The sequence below is a fragment of the Bacillus rossius genome, chromosome 2 (genome assembly GCF_032445375.1).
Source record: "Bacillus rossius redtenbacheri isolate Brsri chromosome 2, Brsri_v3, whole genome shotgun sequence".
NCBI lineage: Eukaryota > Metazoa > Arthropoda > Insecta > Phasmatodea > Bacillidae > Bacillus > Bacillus rossius.
Genome location: NC_086331.1, coordinates 19,754,089 through 19,776,566, shown reverse-complemented (window position 1 = coordinate 19,776,566; position 22,478 = coordinate 19,754,089). Strand labels below are relative to the sequence as shown.

At 40.6% G+C, this 22,478-nt stretch overlaps 2 protein-coding genes across 3 annotated transcripts in view; both read left to right on the top strand.

The window, feature by feature from the left end:
- The window catches only part of LOC134529149 (putative fatty acyl-CoA reductase CG5065), a 226,927-nt gene that overhangs the window by 23,451 nt on the left and 180,998 nt on the right, over nt 1-22,478 (top strand). The gene's annotated exons all lie outside the window — the stretch shown is intronic.
- The window catches only part of LOC134528852 (platelet binding protein GspB-like), a 113,618-nt gene continuing 103,733 nt past the window's right edge, over nt 12,594-22,478 (top strand). The window contains 3 exon segments of the mRNA XM_063362519.1: nt 12,594-12,598; nt 13,932-14,908; nt 14,911-15,268. Coding sequence (XP_063218589.1) covers nt 12,594-12,598; nt 13,932-14,908; nt 14,911-15,268 — 1,340 coding nt within the window.

The window sequence follows — 22,478 nt, the reverse complement described above, 5'->3', positions numbered from 1 at the left end:
TTTTACACATTTTGGTACTTTCTAGACCATTCAAGAAATTTTGAGATCATTTCAGAAGTCCTCATGCGTTAGCAAAGGACAGAAATATATGTTTTAACATTTTCGCCACCCACACCACCCACCGCGACCAAACTCCCTTACTACCACCTGGAGACCAAGGGGTATTTACCACCCCAACGGGAAGTTGATTGGGGTTGGTGGTGATTGAGAAAACTGTGTATTTACGTGCTAACAAAGCATTATATATATTTATTTAGATTAATCACTGATAAACTTTTTGACTTTTTCAATTGTTAAACTTTCACGAAATAAAAAATATATACAGCGCATACTTTTTGCATAATTAGCTGCCAAAGTTAACATTTTTAACGTTTTGGGGTTGTACAAATAAGGAGAATTAAATTTATTGCAGGACTTAAACTTTTTAGGTTTAACTGCAATGCAACTGGCTACTTTATGATATGATTTGCATTTCTATCACAAAAACTTATTTCATGTTTCTTGGCTGTCAAAATCGTAACAAATTTGAGATTTTTGAAATTCCAGGTAAAATTAATTAATATTTTCTGAAAGAAATTGAAACCATTTCTTGAAGTAGCCAGTGGCATTGCAGTTAAACCTAAAAATTTTCAGTGCTGCAATAAATTAAATTCTCCTTATTTGTACAACCCAAAAACATTAAAAATGTAACTTTGGCAGCTAATTATGCAAAAAGTATGCCATGTATATATTTTTCATTTCGTGAAAGTTAAACAATTGAAAAAATCTACAAGTTTATCTGTAATTACTGTAAATATAAAATCTTGACCTGAAATGGGAGGCACCCCTTTAAGATGCATCATTTAAAAATTGCGTTAAAAAGTGCAGTCGGTTTACGAATAGTATCAAACTATATCGATGTGAAAATGCTCTTGCGTTTCGTCTTCAAATAATATTTCCATTTGTAGAGTAAACAAGTTTAAAACCGGTGTCATTGTTTTAATATAAAAAAAGTTTACAAAATGTTGGAAGCCGCCGGAGGACATGCATCTCACTTCTATGCTAAAAGATTAATTGTGGTCACTGCTTCGAGTCCCACGAATGCGAGTCGTCAGCGTAAAGACTGCTCCAGTTCACTGCTTTGCGCATAAAGATGAGTGGCCTTTAATGCGTGTGTGAATGTCGCCCTTAGTGGCCTTCCGCGCTACAATAACTCGAACAGACGGCAGCCAGGTCATAAAAAATCGCGTGTCAAGCTTTCTGGTAGATCTCATGTTTAGCCTATCTGTTCAACTATACTGACTTGCATTTGACTCAGGCATCAGTGCGTAATGCATTGAGAAACAAATCAGAGTTTACAGTTGTCTAAATGTGCCCTAGATATATCAGCATGCAGGGCATTTGATTTCATTAAATATTTGTAAGTTGTGTTATTTTACACCACAGGTAAGATGCACTGCATGTCATGGGCATGTAACGTCACTTGTAAGTTTTAGGAAAGATGGTTGTATCGAACAGTAGGTTATTGTCTGATATTATGTTCAGATTTGCATGTGTTTCGCGAATATTTGTAGTTGATTGCATGTTTTTCTAAGTTTTGCTTAAAATCGTTTTTGACATGTAGCCTTCCATCAAGTCCCGATTAACATAACCACTGACGTTTAATTTATATGGTAGTTGCGGCGATCGCCTGTAACTGCAAAGAAAAGTGTATAAAATCACAGACAAACCAAAAATTTAATCTGGGAATACTGACTCACCATTCAGGTATCCGAAGCACTGGGTAAAATTTCCGAAAAAAATAAGACGTTATTTTTTCAATAATTCTTCAGTATATGCAAACTTGATTAGGCGTATACTGGTATACTAAGAATGTTTACTTTTGAAATTTAATTTCAGAAGAATACACAGTATCAACTGTTCTAAACATGTCATATGGCTCACCACAGCATTATAATGCTGTGTCTCAATGGGAAGACTGAGTTATGTTGTCCCAAACAACACGATCTGCAGGCCGCAGGCTTAGTAATTGGTAAGCCAAAAACATTCAAACAGTTGGATTGTTCGTTGCTTGTACCCGCCACTTAGACTGCACGAATAATTGAATCCAGGTATTTGTGGTGTGTGTATAGAAACAAATTATTATCGTTTCGCTTATTGAAGACATTTATTTCACACATCCGAAAATTCAGTCAATTATATAAGAAATAAAATTGAAAAACAAGTCCTTCAAAATGAAGCATTTTAACAGAGAAATTGAGATGATTTTAATGTAACTTAGTCGGGTATGAATTTAAGTTATTTTTTTTTTTAAATATCCATTACGACAAATGTACCTAAAGGCTGGGCTACATTCGCAAAAGCACAGACGCACGGAAGTTGAATGCACACAAACAGATAGCAGCTGCCACATAGTAAAATATAACACACTGAAAAAACAGCACGCGCACGGCGCACAGAAATTACGCCAACTTTTCCGTTTGCGGCCAATCAGCGTACACGGCAGCGGCATAGACAATCTGACTGTTGTTTGGATCTGTGCATTCCTAGGAAAAAGAGTGAGACCAATTTGAAAATGAATTTATTTTCGAGGATTTTTTGTGTGTATTGATCTTAAACGTTAAAAACAAAACAGTGAAATTAAATGCTTGGATTTAGGTGAATCATTACTGGAAAAAAAAATTCAAACATTTGAAACGGTGAAAATTTCGACAGAAGTGAATGAGGGCGAGATCCGTTGGGATGGTTCGAACCGCTGTGTTGCGTGCGAGTGTGGCTTCGACTTGAGTGCAACCGTCGCGAACGTGGCCTAGGCCCCGCTGTTCGGGTCGCCGGTCCGACGCGTCACGCCAGCGACTGGCGAAGAGTGCCGTTACCAGGGCCACTGACCCACTGCGCGACGAGGGGTCGCCTCGGCGGTGCCCGCACAGCCTGTTCGCGTTTCAGCGTTTGAAACACTGTTGATACTCGCGCACCCAACTACGCGAGCATTTGAAACACTGTTAATACTCGCGCGCACCCAACTACGCGAGCATTTGAAACACTGTTAATACTCGCGCGCACCCAACTACGCGAGCATTTGAAACACTGTTGATACTCGCGCACACCCAACTACGCGAGCATTTGAAACACTGTTGATACTCGCGCACGCAACTACGCGAGCATTTGAAACACAGTTGATACTCGCGCGCACCCAACTACGCGAGCATTTGAAACACTGTTGATACTCGCGCACCCAACTACGCGAGCATTTGAAACACTGTTAATACTCGCGCGCACCCAACTACGCGAGCATTTGAAACACTGTTGATACTCGCGCACGCAACTACGCGAGCATTTGAAACACTGTTGATACTCGCGCGCACCCAACTACGCGAGCATTTGAAACACTGTTAATACTCGCGCACCCAACTACGCGAGCATTTGAAACACTGTTGATACTCGCGCACCCAACTACGCGAGCATTTGAAACACTGTACTCGCGCACGCAACTACGCGAGCATTTGAAACACTGTTGATAATCGCGCGCACCCAACTACGCGAACATTTGAAACACTGTTGATACTTGCGCACGCAACTACGCGAGCATTTGAAACACTGTTGATACTCGCGCGCACCCAACTACGCGAGCATTTGAAACACTGTTAATACTCGCGCACCCAACACGCGAGCATTTGAAACACTGTTGATACTCGCGGACCCAACTACGCGTGCATTTGAAACACTGTTGATACTCGCGCGCACCCAACTACGCGAGCATTTGAAACACTGTTGATACTCGCGCGCACCCAACTACGCGAGCATTTGAAACACTGTTGATACTCGCGCACCCAACTACGCGAGCATTTGAAACACTGTTGATACTGGCGTACCCAACTACGCACGTATAACCGAATATTGTACTAGCACAATTATAGGAAAGTCGGCGGAAAAGAAAAATGGGAGACACGTTTACGCAGCGCATTCTAGCGGCAGCGCCTGGTCCTACCGCGTCAGCGCATTTGCGATAAGGGTAATTTTTTTTGGCAATTTTGAATGTACGTCCCCCCCCCCCCCCAGTTTTATGCATTTGTAATTATTTATTATGGCTGGAAAGGCTCGTGCAATGTTTCGTTGCAACAATTACGAGGTTGCTAACTGCTCGAAGTCGTTTTACACGTTAAAACATTTCTTTAGGCGCGTTGCTGCCGATGTCGTCTCCGTGTGGTGGCAACCACCTATTTTATATTCGCTTACATGAACACCGGGGGACTTTTAAAGCGTATCGGTGTGCCATATAAATCATTCTGATAGCGAAAAATATTCTGGAGCAAATTTTGTCGACTTTAATAGTCACACAAAGAAATAGAAACAATTAAAAAAATGACAATCTTGGGATTACATCATTGATAACCAAATATTTTATTGTTACTCTAGATTTGTTATATTTAGCATTGTGGTATTATGCGTGACTGATAACTGCAAGTTTTTGGGATTAAATCCCGGTCCATCACATTTTTAAAAACATTTTCTGATATAATTCATTATTACCATTTAACACCGTATTTAGACATGTTTGTTTAGTAAGGTGTTGCAATAATAACTTTAAATACACAGATTAGTCCGTTGGATTGGTTATTACACTAGGTAGGCATATAATATTTATTTTTTTACTGACATAAATTTATCTAATTATATTCGAAATGATTAATTAGGTGTGCGTAAATATGTATATACATACATTTTGAAGAAGTTTGTTTGTTTGCATTTTTTAAATACAAATTTAAAGTATTATTCCGAGCTTGATGAAATTTTGCACACTTGAGCTTCAAAACAATAGGACTGTCACTGTCTACATAAGATTCCTAAAAACCACCCCCATTACCCTTTCCTCCCCCCCCCCCTTAAAACGGAATTTTGGTACTTCTTGGTGAAATGTTGTTCAACTGAAGTTTAAAATAAGAGGAATATTACTGGCTACAATTACATGTGAAAAAAAAGTTTCTACAACCTTTATAGAAACAAACCTAATTTAAATTACTGGGTATGAAGTAAAGAAGTTTCATACCTGCAACGTTTAATGATTTTAAATATTTATCCTTTTTATATATCTATATAATACTGTTATTAAAAACATTTTTTTTAAACATTTAATACTAATTTTAGAGATTAGCCACTCTTCTAAATAAATTATATAAAATGCTGAAAATGGTATTTTTGATGACTGCTAAACAGCATTGCGATGCGATATTTTAAGTAGTATAACAATAGTTCTCTATTTTGAACAGTTTACGCGGTTAGGTTAGCTACATTTCAAATGCTGTATAATGCTGTAAATGTTTGGTTAGTTTAGCGACATTAAAAATCGATGATGTTTTACTGGACATTAGTATTTAACAATATCGTGTTTGGAGTTTTCATATATAGGTGTGTGTGTGTATATACACACAGTTTAGCACCTATATTAAGACATTAAAATTTTATGAAGTTTCACGAAATTATTAACATAATAATCGATTTACAAAAATTCAGGTTTGAAGTTATGCATTTTTCATTGTTAAAAGTTGTATGATCTGTCCCATGTTCAAAGTTCGGTCATTTTTCACGATGATTAAATCAATATATTTTTGTAGATTACGGAAACTTCTTTCGATTATGAATACACTGTTTAAATATATGGAGTTAAATTCATTAATCTACAACAAAATGATTTCAAACGACGATAGAAAACCTGTGCCGAGATCGCCCAGTGAAACACAAGAGAATTTGAATTTCGCGGGAGTTCTTCAGGCTGAGCTGCTGGGATCGTTGCAGTCGGGTGTCGCCATGTTAAAAGGCCTGAGTTTCCTAGGGAAGCCTTCATTTCACAGACGAGAGAGCCACACCCGAAGTTCCCCGAAGTTCATGCTCGCTTTTTTTTTAGTTCTATCTCATTGTATAAACCGATGTGGCATTAAATTTTGCGGTCGATTAGGATAGGTTAGCTACATTATAAATACTTTAAAACATTGTGGATTGTTGGTTATATTAGGTAAGTATAGCTACATTAAAAATACTGTAAAATCATTTTATGGTTGCTTAGCAAATAACTTTTAAATATGTAGCTATCCAGGGCTAGGAAACCGTTTACATGATTTCACAGTATCTTTAATGTAGCTATCCTAACCAAGTCAACCGTCCACAATGCTTTAAAGTATTTATAATGTAGCTAACCTAACCTTTTACAATGAAAAAAAAAAAAAAACCCAAAGATGCACGATCAAGCGTTTGGCTCTCTCGTCTGTGAAAAGGCGGCTTCCCGAAAATTGTAGCCCCCTCAGCAAAGAAGTTTCACTTCAAAATATGAAAGTCGTGTAAATGAGGGAGTGATGTGGCGAAAAGGAGCAAGGGAAAGAAGAGGCTCCAAGAAGTGTTCAGCACACGCCTGCCCGGTCCAATATTTACTTTGGGCAGGCCTGGTTGTAGAACTGCAGGATCTGCGTTATTGGTAAAGACAGGAAAAATTCGCGATTTCAATGACCTGTAGGATAGACTCAATGATCCTCTACGCACTCGGGAAAATTACATCTGCTCATTGGCTACTGACTCGTGACACCTGTTAACTGGGACGTTAATGATTCGATACTTCTTTTGTTGAAGGTTTTTCCATTGGTCGAGTGTCATTCAGATAAACTGTGGCCCAATCACTGATGCGGTAACAAGGCAAACGCTTTTGGATTCTAGACTATCGCGAAATGAATCCGCGAATTTTTCCGGTCTCTAGTTATTGGACGACGAGCTGGCTTCTACCGGCCCGGTCTGCTGATTGGCCACAGAGGTCAGCGTTGATCGCCGGTTTCGGATGGCGGGGTCAGGAAACCGACCTAACGAAAAAGATAAAAGCTTGTGTATCATACCGGGAAAGCACATTCCAGCTTTTTATCAGGGCATTGTGTCATTCCCCGTGTAATCATTAGTTGAGATCTTCCATTTGAGACAATGGTGTAAACTGGCTAGAATGCGAGGTACTGCGTAACCTAGCTTCTGTTTCACGATAGGAGATACATTTCAAACTGTCCTCAAAGTAAATAGTTGTTTACCAGCTTGAAACGTTTGTTGCCATAAAAATGTAAACAGATCATCAGGCACGGAATACGCCATTATCACTTCAAATAACTCTTAATTACCAGCGTTCCACCTGTGTCATTACTCGTCGACGAATTTCGTTTTTGAGTAGTTTGCTATGGATAATGATAACAATGACAGTGTAAAAGAATCATAAAATAAATTTTCGCCAAATAGTCATCAACCTAACCTACAAAAGTTCTAGTGCATTAATATATATATTAAAAACTCAATGATTTTAAAATTGTATTAATTTGTAAAGCAAATTTGTACACTATAGTTGCTTGATTAAATTTTATTAAATATCCTATAAGAAGAGAGTTGCAAATGATTGTATTTAGCCACATAGTCGATTGTTTGGACACTTGTGAATATATTATAAAATTATTATCGTCCTTTTTATTTCTCACAATACCTAATATACGTTTTCTACAAACATACAAGCCCATACATTGAAACAAAGTAATCATAATTTGTATTCTAATTAAAAAGTTCACAGTAAGGCCAAGCCATAATTTTCTAATTTAAGCGATATTAGTGGCGAAAAGTGGTCATATTCGAGCTGTTAATATTAATCACATGAAACATCGAATAATCGAGTTTAAATCGAATGAACTTAGTCTGTAAAATAGGTCATAAGCCTCTGTATAGCCGTGCGTCCTAAGAAATCTTCCGTACCCACCTCTCGTCTGGCGGTGAGCCCGGGGCTGTTGAATGCAGTCGAGCCCACGACACTGCTGATTGTTCTTTGCATGATTATTGCAGCGGGAAACATTGATTTAAAATAGTTTTATGGACATACATTAATGCTGGTTTACGCTGGTTGTCATAGGAAAAAAAAAGAAGGGACAACAGAGAACAAGCAACGGAAAGTAAGCAGATGTCAAATGTTAAGACCACGCGAAATTTCGTGGAAGGAATTAAGACAGTACGGCACAGACGAATACAGCGGACCTAACGACGAATCAGTTGCAGACGAACACAGTTAAGATTTCTACGACAAAATAGTAGCGTATGTCCATGAAATTAATTTTAATCTGCCTACTTGACGTCCCGTCTCGGTGATCACAGCCACAAAAAATCCCTTCCTATTTTTCAAACATTTCTCAATATAAACGAATTATCATAAATATTGGAAAACAATACGAATTTCATACGACATAACCTAAAACTGAAATATAGGTGTATATATACATATATGTATATATACACATATATGTATGTGTATATATACATATATATATATACATATATGTATATATATACATATATATACATATATGTATATATATACATATATATACATATATGTATATATATACATATATATACATATATGTATATATATGTATATATATATACATATATATACATATATGTATATATATGTATATATATATATATATCGAGCAAAATTTTTTCTCATTGAACACTTAAAGTAACCGACTTAAAAAAACATTTTAACCTTTTACAAACTTTCAAAATAACTTTTAAAATTGTTTTGAATATCGTTAAATATTTTTAAATCATATAATTTAAATTAACAGCTGTAGAATTTGAGAGTCTACTGAATTTCTTAGAAATTATAAATTTTAATAAAATTATGTAATAATAATTTACCCATGGCTAGGATAATATAATTTTTTAGTAATGGTAATTTACCACATCAACACTTAAAATACTAAGTTTGGAATAAATAATTATAGGCCTACTGGAAAGAAACTAAAAATTAATTTAATGTAGTTTTTAAAAATTGTTTTTGCGGAAAACAGGATTCTTAGTTACATTAATAACGTCATGGTTTTATAAATATATTTGTCCGTAGGCATTTTTGAAATCATCGGTTTTGTGTGCAAGGGCTCCTCTGGCAACATCACATTTACCATTACTGCAGCCGTTTGCTAACATCGTTTAAATCAATATTCGAATAGTGTTTTCGAGCAACGTTTCGATTTTTACGAAGGCATCAACTTCGAGATATGTCATATTTGTGATATCAGGCTTGTTCTCACCATATTGTTAACTCGGTGCGCGCTTAACAAGTATGTTGGTTTTTAACATGTAAATACACCAAGATGTATCTTCAAATTTTTAATGTGTTTGACAGCCTGAAAAGTGTGGTTAACCAATCATTGGTTGGCGCAGGTAGTTTACACACATTTTTAACATTAATATACATAATGTCAGAATTTGACCGTCAAACTTCGGCTGCAGTTTTATCATGAAAAAAATAAGATGAAATATTTTGTTACGATGGCTGGAGCGGTGCGTTGGCCGCGCTAATCTCTGAGGAAACCCCACTGCGACCAAGGTAATATCCGCCACTCCCCCTTCCCCTTTCACAAAGCCTTTCCAAATTGTCTGGGTGCCTTACTGTCTCGCCTGGTACATTCTGCGCGTCTCGAGAGCACCCTCGTTAGAAGTGGCGTAATTAGGACGCCATTGTTCTCGCATCTTCGAGTGTTAGGCGGGGATTCTGAAGACGAGTCATTTCGGAAGGCTACGAACGTTTCCAGAGCGGGAACTCGCAGGTATAAAGAATAAGGCAGACCTCCGGCTACGGTGATGAAGGCTGGTGGAGACACTGGGGAGCAATTGCGAGACTGTAGAGTGAAGTGAAGAGGGTGAGCGACCTCTAGGTGAGCGACAAGCGATGGGCTATGCGTGAGAGATTAGATCATTGGGGACGAGCATCTGGTACGGTGTTGTGTGTGTGGCGGACGAGTGAGTATTGCGAAGCAGTGTGTGTGACTGAGGTGCCCGATCAGAGACGAACAGTAGAGAGATCCACTGTCGAGCCGAGCTCCAGTGGGAAGATTAAAGGTCTGGCCTTACATATCCATCCCGGGTCCGTGATGCGCCAGGAAAGTATTCGGGCGCTGGAACCGAAAACCGCGAAAGTATAATGCCACAACTAGCAAAAGAACATGCACAGCCAGCAATGTCAATGTCCGAGAAGGCTCTTTTGTTTCTTGTCGCACTATAGCACAAGCCGACCCCTGCCAGCTCCTGCGAATCCAGACAGCTCCAGACCCCAGTCGACCCCAGCCTATCCCAGCTGACCCCAGCCGATCCCAGCTTACCCCAGCCGATCCCAGCTGACCCAGCCAGCCTCAGCCAACCCCCAGCTGACCCCTTTAGACCCCAGCCAGCTCACAGCCTCCCCACCCGACCCTTGCTGGCCCCAGCCCACCCAGCCAGGCCCCAGCTAGCCTCAGCTGACCCCAGCTGACCCCAGCCAGCTCCGACCGACCCTAGCCAACCCCATACCCCTGTGGGCCACAGTCGACCCCTGCTGGATACAGCTGACCTCTGCCAGACCAGCCGACTCTTGCTGGCCCCAGCCGATCCCAGCCGAACCCTTCCGACTCCAGCCGACCCCAGCCAGCCTCAGCCGACCTCTGCAGGCCCTAGCCGATCTCTGCCAGCCCCAGCCAAACTCGGCCAGCCCCAGCAGACCCCTGCCGGCCCTAGCCGACCCTGCCATCCTCCAGCCGATCCCAGCCACCCCAGACAGCCTCAGCTGACCCTTAGTGGCTCCAGCTGATCCCAGCCGACCCCAGCCAGCCCCAGCCGACCCCAAACAGCTCCAGCTGATCCCAGCCAGCCACAGCCGACCCCAGCCGGTCTCGGCCGACCCCAGCCGGTCTCGGCCGCACCCAGCCAGTCTCCCCGCATTTTGTTTACGTCTATCCAGGCCGGCGAAACTTATCACATCTTCTTTAGAGCCGGTGGGGAATGCAGGTGCGACGAAGTCATCAGAGCTTTACGAAAAGTAATGTAATGAGTAAAATCTAATGGCCAGTAAGAGAGTGGTACTGCGTTGCTATTTGGTTTCATGTTTTCTCCAGTTTGATTTGTATGACGACTACGATAATTTGGTTTGAGGTGGGCCTTGTGGCTGCAAATTCGTTAATTGAATGTAAAACACATTATTCTGAAGCCTCATAACACTAATCTAACATATAACATGTAATTGTACTGTTAAACTTTTAATGCACGAGGCAACATGCATATATGAATTAATTTTATTTTTTAGTGACAGTAATACAACTTGGGGGTGACCATCCAAACAGTTTTATTAAAACCTAACAATTTGAACACTACCTACACCCACATTTATGTGGGACTTAAATCAGGAATTCCTCGCACCGAACCAACTATCAACTTTGCCAGGGAGGGTCTGTGGGTCTGGGTGAATTCACTAGCTTTTTGTCTGTTGATCCACTCGTTAAAATATACGCTCAGTGTAATCATTCGGGCTGGGTGCACGAGCTCTAATAGCGCGAGGGTGCTATGGGTGACACTTGCTCCCGCAACATATGCCTCACAGCCTCTACGTGCCACGCACCGAAATAAAGTGCAGTCTTCGCCGCGATAACATGCCTATATGGGACTTTAAGCGGTGACCCCATAATATTATGCTGGGATATTGAACTTCCCTATACTACGTGTAGAATTTTTCAATCGAAAATTCCATGAAAATAGCCATTTTAGCCTTTTTCTCTGTCCAAAAAGTACGCTATAGACGACACCATGAAACGAAACTTGTATAGATAAGTGCAATGGCTCTTAAATGCTATTTGTAATCAGACACTTTCAATAAATTTTGAGCGGATTGTAGTCGCGCGTTAACACCTGGAGCTTTGCATGCCTTTTGGCGACCCAGTCCAACGGCCACCTTAACTCGCTGATCTCGTTGTTCCAGCAAGTATAGTTTGAGACTGGTCTTCGTTTCTCCCTATTCATTGCGGTGCTTACATTGGTCGTTGAAGTGTTTGTATAGTAATTGAAGGAAGAAATTGTTGAAAAATAAACCACATTGTAATTGTTTCATTTAATTGTAATTTCGAATAATATAAAATACTTGGGTGACAATTAAAATTGAAATACCAAGAAGGATGCACATGAAGGTAGGACAGTGACTTGGTAGTTGTTCAACAAAGTGGACCAGCACTAGTGCAATTTATCCCTGATGGATAGTATATAGTGGTGGTCGTTGAGATTTAGTGGCATTGGGTTCCCCCCGCCGTTCGTATGCACACAGCAAGTGGACATGACGTGTAGAAGATCATGCAACCATATGAGCAGGTCTCGGAATTTGACCCTGGGGGAATCGTGGCTGGTCGGGGTTGTGGACTGTCTTACCACAGTGGAAGGAATATTATATCAATGGCTCGTTTCGTCGATTGTGTTGGAGCCTGTTCTTGTATGTTTGTTAATGTTTTTAAAACATAGTTCAATATTTAATTACTATTTAGTATATTTTTAATTATTGACCTTACAATTTCTCTAATATTTCAAACACTAAACAACAGCAACTATTTTAAAACTAGCTATACACCGAAACGCACATAGAAAATAAATTCTTATGCTGTAGAATATCATGGTGATGTAGTTGAGATAATATACAAGAGAAGCATGCGTGAGAAAATATAGAGTCTGACAGAAATTTGAATGCTAATGCTTTTCAGAGTCGCTTATTGATAGAATTACAGAATGTTCTTTTGTTGGAATTACCATAGGCAAATATGAGGTCTGCGTCAAAATATTTACCATGGCTTCTAAACACGATTCCGCGTATTCGTTCGTAATGTTTGATAAGTCGTAAAAAAGTAGCCGGTTGTCCTAATGGCGTGTCAAGCCACGACGGAAATTGTCCGCAGTCTTGTTGGATACCTGGGATTCATCTGCAAACACGCGTTTCCCACGTCAACAGTATTTGTTCCTGCCAAAAACGCATCGGGCGCTGGGAGATGGTCAACACGTGACGTCAATGGCTAGTTAACATGTTCCGCGAGGAGTCGCAACACGTGACTCTAGTTGGCACGTGTTCTCGTTGGAAGGTCGTTACCTTGGCAATGCCATCCCGCCATCCCGCCACGCCGCTGCTGCTGCTGACACTCTTACTGCGACTACCATCACCACTTCTATTACAGTTGCCACTTACTACTTCTCCTTACACCACCACTAATAAGACAACTACTTCAATCACTACCACAAACACTGCCACCACCAACACTATTACTACCACTACTACTGCCATCACCACTAATAAAACCACTTCTACTACTACCACAACCACTGCCACCACCAACACCATTATTACCGTCACCACTACTGCAACCACCACTGCTACTGCCACCACCACCACCACCACCACCACCACCACCACCACCACCACCACCACCACCACCACCACCACCACCACCACCACCACAACCACCGCCACCAACACTTCTAACACCAATTTTACTACAACAGTCACCTACTACTTCTACTTACACCACCACTAATATGGCCATTACTTCTTACATAACCACTATTACGACCATTACTTCTTCTTTCACCAACACTAATGCGATCACTACTTCTAATACTTCCGTCACCAAAACCTTTATTACTACAACCACCACTGCCTCCACCACAAACAATTTTATTACATCTGCCACCTAATACTACTTACACCACCACTTATAACACAACTTATTCTACCACTGTCATCACCACTACTACCATTTCTACTGCACCCACCACCACTAATTCCACCACCACCACTACTACTGCCACCACCACTACTGTCACCACCACTACTGTCACCCCACCACTACTGTCACCCCACCACTACTGTCACCCCACCTCTACTGTCACCCCACCTCTACTGTCACCCCACCTCTACTGACACCCAACCTGTACTGCCACCATCACTAATGGCATCACCAATTTTACTACAACAGTCACCTACTACACTTCTATTTACACCACCACTAATATGACCATTACTTCTTACATAACCACTAAAACGACCACTATTTCTACCACTACCACCACTACTACCATCACCAACACTATTAATACTAATACTACAGCCACCGCAACCACAACTGCCACCAAAACCACTACTGCACCCACAACTACTACAACCATCACGACTGCTGCCACTACAACCACTTCTTCTACAACTGCCACCTACTACTTACACAACCACTAATACGACCACTACTTCTACTACCACCACCAACACTTACTACTACCACTACAACCACTACCGCCACCACAACCATTACTGCCACCACAACCATTACCGTCTCCATCACCACTAATGCCGCCATCATCACCACCGCCACCACCATTACTGCCACCATCACTACTGCCACCACCACTGCTGCCACCACCACCACTGCTGCCACAACCACCACCACTACTGCCACAACCACCACCACTACTGCCACAACCACCACCACTACTGCCACAACCACCACCACTACTGCCACAACCACCACCACTATTGCCACAACCACCACCACTACTGCCACAACCACCACCACTACTGCCACAACCACCACCACTACTGCCACAACCACCACAAACACTAATGCCACAACCACCACAAACACTAATGCCACAACCACCACAAACACTAATGCCACCACCACCACTACTGCCACCACAAACACTACTGCCACCACAAACACTACTGCCACCACAAACACTACTGCCACCACAAACACTACTGCCACCACAAACACTACTGCCACCACAAACACTACTGCCACCACAAACACTACTGCCACCACCAACACTACTGCCACCACAAACCCCACTGCCACCCCAAAACCCACTGTCACCCCAAACACTACTGTCACCACAAACACTACTGCCACCACAAACACTACTGCCGCCACAAACCCTACTGCCACCCCAAACACTACTGTCACCAAAAACCCTACTGCCACTACAACTAATACTGGCACCACAATCACTCACCACAACCACTACTGCCACCATAACAAACACTGCCACCATAACCACTACTGCCACCATAACCACTACCGCCACCACCACTCGACGCCACCACTACTGCCGCCGCCACCACTACTGCCGCCGCCACCACCAATGCCGCCGCCACCACCACTACTGCCGCCACCACCACTACTGCCGCCACCACCACTACTGCCGCCACCACCACTGCCAACGCCACCACTGCCAACGCCACCACTGCCAATGCCACTACTGCCAACGCCACTACTGCCAACGCCACTACTGCCAACGCCACTACTGCCACCGCCACTACTGCCACCACCACTACTACCAAGGTTAGTAGAAGGGAAGGTTGCCTCAGACGCGCGCGCATCTTTCTGCGCAGGCAGCGAAGTGACGTCACGTGCAGTCCACCGCCTCGACCTTGCTCCCGTCCCGTCCCCCAGTCAAGACGCGCTCGCTTTCACAAATTTATCTTTTCGTCCCGACAAAACTGGACGCACTGTCATAGAGGCGATCTCATGACACGCGTACTTCTAGTTTCATCTTCATGTGCACGACGAATTCAACTACTTTATGTGTACCTCGCGTGTGTGTTTAGAGTTTTATTTCCTAGCCTGATAAACGTCAACTTGTGCAGTGTTCGGCGTTTGAACGAATATTTTATAACATTAATGCAGCTTCAATACTAGTTTGCTGTGTGGTAAAATGCCCGGGACTGGGTGTGCTGTAGCTGTTTGTAAAAATCGTCGTGAAAAAACAAAAAACGTCATATACCACAGATTTCCAAAAGAAATTGTGTTCAAAAGCCAATGGGTGCAACACTGCAAACGACAAGATAAATTCAATCCTGATACGTCTTATGTTTGTTCAGATCATTTTATGGTCGAGGACTATGAAAGAGATCTACAGGCTGAACTGTTAAAAACTGAACCGAAGAAAGTTTTGAAGAAATCTGCTGTACCATCTCTAAAATTGTTGTCTAAGGATCATATTCACCGGGAGGATACAAATTCTGTAGAACGTAATTCTCGGTACAATTCAAGACAGAACAAAATAATTGCAACAGAGCTGATAAAAGAACCGCAAGAAATAAGTGTAATTGAATCTAGCAGCCTCAACGCTAGAAATAAGGTTGAAAATAAAGAAGAAAATCTGAAAAAAGAAAATGAAATTCTGAAACATAAAATATTACTTTTAGAAAATAAACTTCTCTCAGACGCCAAAAATATTAAAAAATTAAAGAAAGAAAATAATAACCTGAAGAGAAAGAATGTAAAAGATTCTAAAGAATCAAAAAAATGTTTCCAAGTGCTGTCGTCGTTGTTTACGAAAAATCAAATAGGGTTGCTTCTTGGAATAAGGAAACATGTGAGGTGGACTAATGAAGAAATATCTTTGGCGTTCACATTAAGGTACCTAAGTAAACGTTGCTATCTTTTTCTGAAGAAAAAAATGAATATCCCTTTGCCAGGTATATCCACGCTTCAGAGATGGGCATCATCTTTGGAAATGCGTGAGGGCCTACTTCAGCACATGTTTCAGTATCTTGAAGTTGCCGGATCAAAACTGATTGATAAAGAACGCATAGCAGTCCTGCAATTTGACGAAGTTAAAGTAAAGAGAACTCTGGAATACGATGTGAAAAAAGATGAAGTTGTCGGACCTTTTTCATACATGCAAGTTGTAATGGCTCGAGGCTTGTTTTCTAAATGGAAGCAGCCACTTTACATAAATTTTGACACAAAAATGACGAAAGATATTCTTCTGTCAATTATTGATAAGCTTCGTGGTGCAGGATACGTGGTGAAAGCCATAGTAAGTGATCTTGGGGGAGGAAATGTAGGCCTATGGAAGGAAATGGGAATTAGTACAGACAAGACATTTTTTAACCAACCTAGTTTAGAAACCGAGAAAATTTATGTGTTTGCTGATCCGCCACATCTTTTGAAACTCATCAGGAATTGGTTTTTGGATACAGGGTTCAATTTACCTGGTAACATACACATTAATAAAGGACCAGTCGAAGCCCTTATAAATGCAGAAGAATCCTCAGATCTCAAAATATGCCACAAACTAACAAAGACACATATATCGGTGGAAAAAACGCAGCGGCAGAATGTAAGGAAAGCAAGTGAATTATTGTCACGAACCAGTGCTATCGCTTTGAAAACTAAAATGCCCGGAATGGACAAGAATGTGGCACAAGCAACTGCAGACTTTATTCTCCTGTGTGACCAATGGTTTGACACCATGAACTGTTATATACCCCGTAATATTGGCGAACCATCCCGAAAAGCATACGGCCAAGAATTAACTGCTCAAGACGAAATTTTAAACAAAATGATTGAAACAATAAGTAAATTGCGTTGCTGCGGGAAAAAAACTATGCAACTTTTCCAGAAAGGTGTCATTGTGTCTACGAAATCATTACAGCTTCTTTACAGAGATCTAAAACTGACACATGGTATTAGTTACATATTGACCCATCGTATTAATCAAGACATTATTGAAAATTTGTTTTCGCAGATTCGCACCCGTGGAGGATTAAACGATCATCCCACGCCTTTAGATGCACTATACCGCCTGAGGATGATAATTTTAGGGAAAAACCAAGGTGTGCTACGGACGAACACAAATACGACCGCTGCTTCAGATGACACGGAATTTGTGGCAAGCAAAGTGCTTAAACTTAGCGGTCTTTTTGATTCAGTAAGTGAAACTGAAAAATCAAAAACAAATTTTCTTAAAGAAGAAGGCAAGTCTGAAGGAAACGTAACTGCGGATGATATCATTGCAACACAAACAGAATTTAAATTTTCTACCGATTTAGAAGAAAATGCTTTTGAATACCTTTGTGGTTGGGTGGCAAAAAAACTCAAATCAGAGTTCTCCTATTTAGAAAGTAGCAATGAGGCGAATACTCTAATACCAACTGAATCATCGTGGGTCAAGCATCTGTCTTATGGGGGATTGTGTATACCGTCTGAACTATGGTTACGTCAAGCAAAGCAGCTTGAGTGTGAATTCCAAAATTATCATGGTAAAGAACTTCTAAAAGGCCCAGGCGTCGTGACGAAATTGGTGGATAAGATTGCTCCTTCCTTAAATAATATTCCAAAGAAAATTATCAGAGCCTTTGTTCTTCAAAGAACATTCATAAGGATGAAGTGTCTTTCAGAAAAATCCCGAAAATCTACCAAGAGAACTTCTGGTGCCATGTCAGACGACCGGAGGAAAAAAAATTAAAAAATACAAAAAAATTGTTACATGAAGTACTTAGGCATTTAAGACCTGAATTTGTATGCTGCATTAAATAGCGGACTTCTAAAGTGACATTCGGAATATTTTATTAGGTCTAGTTTTGATCAGGATGACCGAATTTTTATTTATATGGTGCATTATCAACTAAACAATTTTTTTAAGTTACACGTGTGTTAAAGCAATCTCTCAAAAACTTAATGCTAAATGAATTTTTTTTTAATTTTAAATTTTTATTTTCCAAGAGTAAAGAAATAATCCGACATCGGAAACTACGGACGATCAATGAGCTAACCAAATATGTAACGGTTGCAATGTTTGGTGAGTACCGAGATATTTTATTGTTTCCACATATGCTTGTTTTTTTGGTGTATTTCTTGCAAGGTACTCACAATCATCAGTGATGTGAAATGGTTTTTTATGTACATAATAATTTTTGTGCTTATCATATTAATGGAATCTGTTTTTCGCGTGTTAACTTACTTTATTAGCCTACGTTTTTTTTGGTGGGGAGGGGGGGTAATATTTATAATAATGGCAGCCATATCAGTATTAGACCGAGTATAAATATAATGGAACAATTGTGGAAGGGTCGTTGTAATAGTGTTAACAAGGTGTTAGATCTATGAGTTTATTTTAAGACGCGACACTTGCTGCTGTGGCCGGACGCGGCAGACATAACGGGCAGGCAGCTGCGGGACTGCTAGTGACGTCACCCACCCTCGGCCGGCTGGCTACACAGCGCTTACGGGACCGAGGCAACCTCCCTCTACTAACCTTGCACTACTACCACCACTCTACAACTACTGCCACAACCACTACTGCCGCAACAACTACCCCCAACAACCACTACTACCTTCAGCACATCTCCTACTACTAATACCACAATAACTACTACTACCACACTCATTACTACTACTATTACCACTAATACTCCTATAATCACTAATACTTCTTTATTCACTCTTACTGCTTTGATCACTGATACTCTTTGATCAATAATACTCCTTTGATCACTAATGCTTCTTTGATCACTAATGCTTCTTTGATCACTAATGCTTCTTTGATCACTAATGCTTCTTTGATCACTAATGCTTTGATCACTAATGCTTCTTTGATCACTAATGCTTCTTTGATCACTAATACTCCTTTTATCACTAATACTATTACCAACACTTCTATGTAGTACCTAGTTACTTAAAGTTATAAAACATTCCCCACCGAGAAACGTCCTTCAAAGCATTAATTTCTTTTATCTACGTTTCTTGATATATGTCATTGTTAATTTACTTCACTTAAGGTCTAACATTATTTAATTGAAATAATTTGGAGCAATAACACACACAAAATGAATAGGAAATGAAGGTGTAATCATGTTGCAACAGCGACAAGTTTAGCTGTGTTTGAAGTTGCTTGGCTTCTGTTTTGAAGCCGCGTCCGAGGCGAATATATCAGCGATGTTTCGGGTGACGTTGCAGTCGCCATCAGAGTAGAGTTACCTACTGAGGTTATTACAAGTTCTCCTGCCTTTTTAATACTTTCGCCTGAGAGGGGAATGTTTCTCGATTGGCTGAAGCTGTGGACCAATCACGGCCTTCCTTTAGTCTTGTTGGTTTGGCCAATCGGAGCTGGGCTTCTGTGATTAGCTGGGGGTGTTAGCAAATCATTGGCCTCTTCTCTTCTGATTGGCTGGACTGTTTGACCAACCAGACGCGACCTGTATTTTGTTATATGCAGAACTTGGTTTCTAGGTTTTCTGACGAGTGGAGCCCATATTCTGATTAATTTTCAGCCACCTTCTCTATTTATGTTTGCTGGGTGTTTTAATACTTCTGATTCTCGAATGTATCTTTTCTTGTATTGTCGGATGTTGGCTATAATGTGGAATTGGTCGAAATCAATGCTGTGTCTGGTTTCCATGGAGTGTTCTGCAATAGCTGATGGTGGGTGTTCATATTTATAGTCACTGATATATTCTTTAACCCTTGTGATTATACATCTGCCAGTTTTTAATATAGGCTATATACCTTGCCACAAGAGCATGGAATCTTGTACACGCCAACTAGGTTTTTGGCTGTAGTTTTATCTTTCACAGATGTCAGAGACCCCTCAATCTTGTTTATAGGTTTGAGAATAGTATGAATTTCGTGATTCCTAAGAATTATTTCCACCGGGTCTGAAATTCCTGTGAAATAAGGAATGAAGGTTTTATTAGGAAAATGCTCTTTCTTTTGCTGTTGAGGTGGCTACATGGCTTTCCTAATTTCTGATAATTTGCTTGAAGAGCACTTGTTAGATGTTTCATTCCTTCCCCAATTTTGTCTTCTTCGCAAGAGGCTCTAGCTCTTTTGACCAAAGTTGAGAGGACTATTCTCTTCGGAGATGGAGGGTAGTGCGAACTCGCCTGTAGATACCGGTCTGCGTAGGTTGGCTTTCTGCAACCACTGTGGCCGATGTGGTTATCCTCTCTTCTTGTGACCAAGACATCCAGAAAAGCCAATTTTCCTTCTACTTTCACCTCTATAGTGAATTTAATTGTTACGAACGCGAGAGACGATACAGCGATGCGCGCTGAACTGGCTGACGCAATATATTCCTTGGCATTCCTGGTGGGAGGTCAGTCTGCCCGTTGCCTCCGTGGAGGAAGGATCCGTCGCCATTTTTTATTTTGCCCTCACTGGGTTCGAACCGAAAGACTCCATGATTTTAGTACCCTTTCTTAATTAAAATTTCATTAAAATTGTATTAAAATAATTTTTAAATAAGGTAATTTTTAATAAAGTTAAATGTTTATCTGAATATTTTGGATAATAATTACGGATTTTCAAGACGGCAGTCAAATAAATTTGCAACGATGATGTAATAATAAGAAAATGGCATCCATGGCAACCTATTAGCCTAGGTCAAATGTCCTCAGGTTTATTGGAGGCTTACAGATTAGGACTTTAAGCCTCTTTCAGGACATTTCAAGCCAAGGCATTTTTTTAGGACGAAAACGAAAAAAAAATTCCCTCAAAACGGGTATTTTTTCCTTAAAATTGGGTAATTTTAATTTTTCTAATTTTTTGAGATTTTTTGGCAGAATCTTTTTCTAAAAACGGGAAATTCCAGCGAACTTTTGCGATTTTTTTTGGCACATTTTGAGTAATTTGTTTGCAAATTTGGCGAATTTTGAATGTCAAGGTCATCCTAGATGGCCGCAGTAATATTACAATCCAAGATGGCAGACATCGGCTCCGTATCCACACTCCTATTCCTGGCGCCGGACCGGCTTCCGCTATTAAATATAAATATGATTTATTTTTTAAGTGGGATGCGGGATCCTCTCTCACAGTCGCAAGAGAAGGAGGGCTTCGCTAGACATAAAGGACAAGGAAATTCGTCTTGTATGATAGTGTTTCTAAGCTGTCTCAAGGCATAGTAACGGATCAGCAATTTGTGAGTCAATTTTGGCAAATTTTGGTTAATTTTGAAGGGAAAGGTCATATAAGATGGCCGCCGCGACGTCACAATCCAAGATTGCTGTCATCGGCTCCATCTCCTCGCACCGGCACCAGCCGCTGGACTGACTTTAATATATTACTACAGTGCCGATATTTTTTCCACCTGTTATATTTGATTACTACTTAACCATACAAATATTAGTTAAATGGAAAAAAAAAACAAGCTTAAAATACCGTAAATATATGTTTCAAATTATTTTTGACATACTAAAAATAACATGTTTGTAAGTTAAACATTTTCTTTGCCTATTAGTCAGTGCAAACTGAAGATAGTATAAAGTTAAGTACTAATATTGGAAGAAATTAAATTTCCTTCCAGGTACGTATTTGTGAGGACAAGCGAGAGTGCGAACGTGGGTGATTTCCAACCGAGGAGTGTTCAAGAAATATTGTGGCAGCTATTAAGAGTGCTTCTGCCCCGAGCCTTGTTTCAACACATTCGGAACTGTGTCGGTCTCGAGATGTCGAACCAAAATCCCTATGTAATGCCGAGCTATCGCTACGCCTAACATATAGATGTTGACATGTCGCACATACCAAGTGTCGAGTGCGGATGAGCCTTGCGGACTGATTGTGATAACTCATTTTGCGACATACTACACGGTAAACAATCAAGGTTGTGGATAGTACTGCAGAAATAAACTTATATTGGGGATGAACTCGTAAACATGCATAACAGTGTGTAATGAACTAGAATACCATTTCTTTCCGAGGGTTCAAAAAAACATATTTGTAACGGTTTACTCTTGTAGTATGTATGATAATTCTTTTCGATACGTTTACGTGTTATTCCGGTCGGACCATCCCGATTCGGATAGTTGCTATATGTGGTATATTTTATTACGAGAGGCCATGCATGTGTTGTTTATTTTTCCAGCTCTAATTACGTCG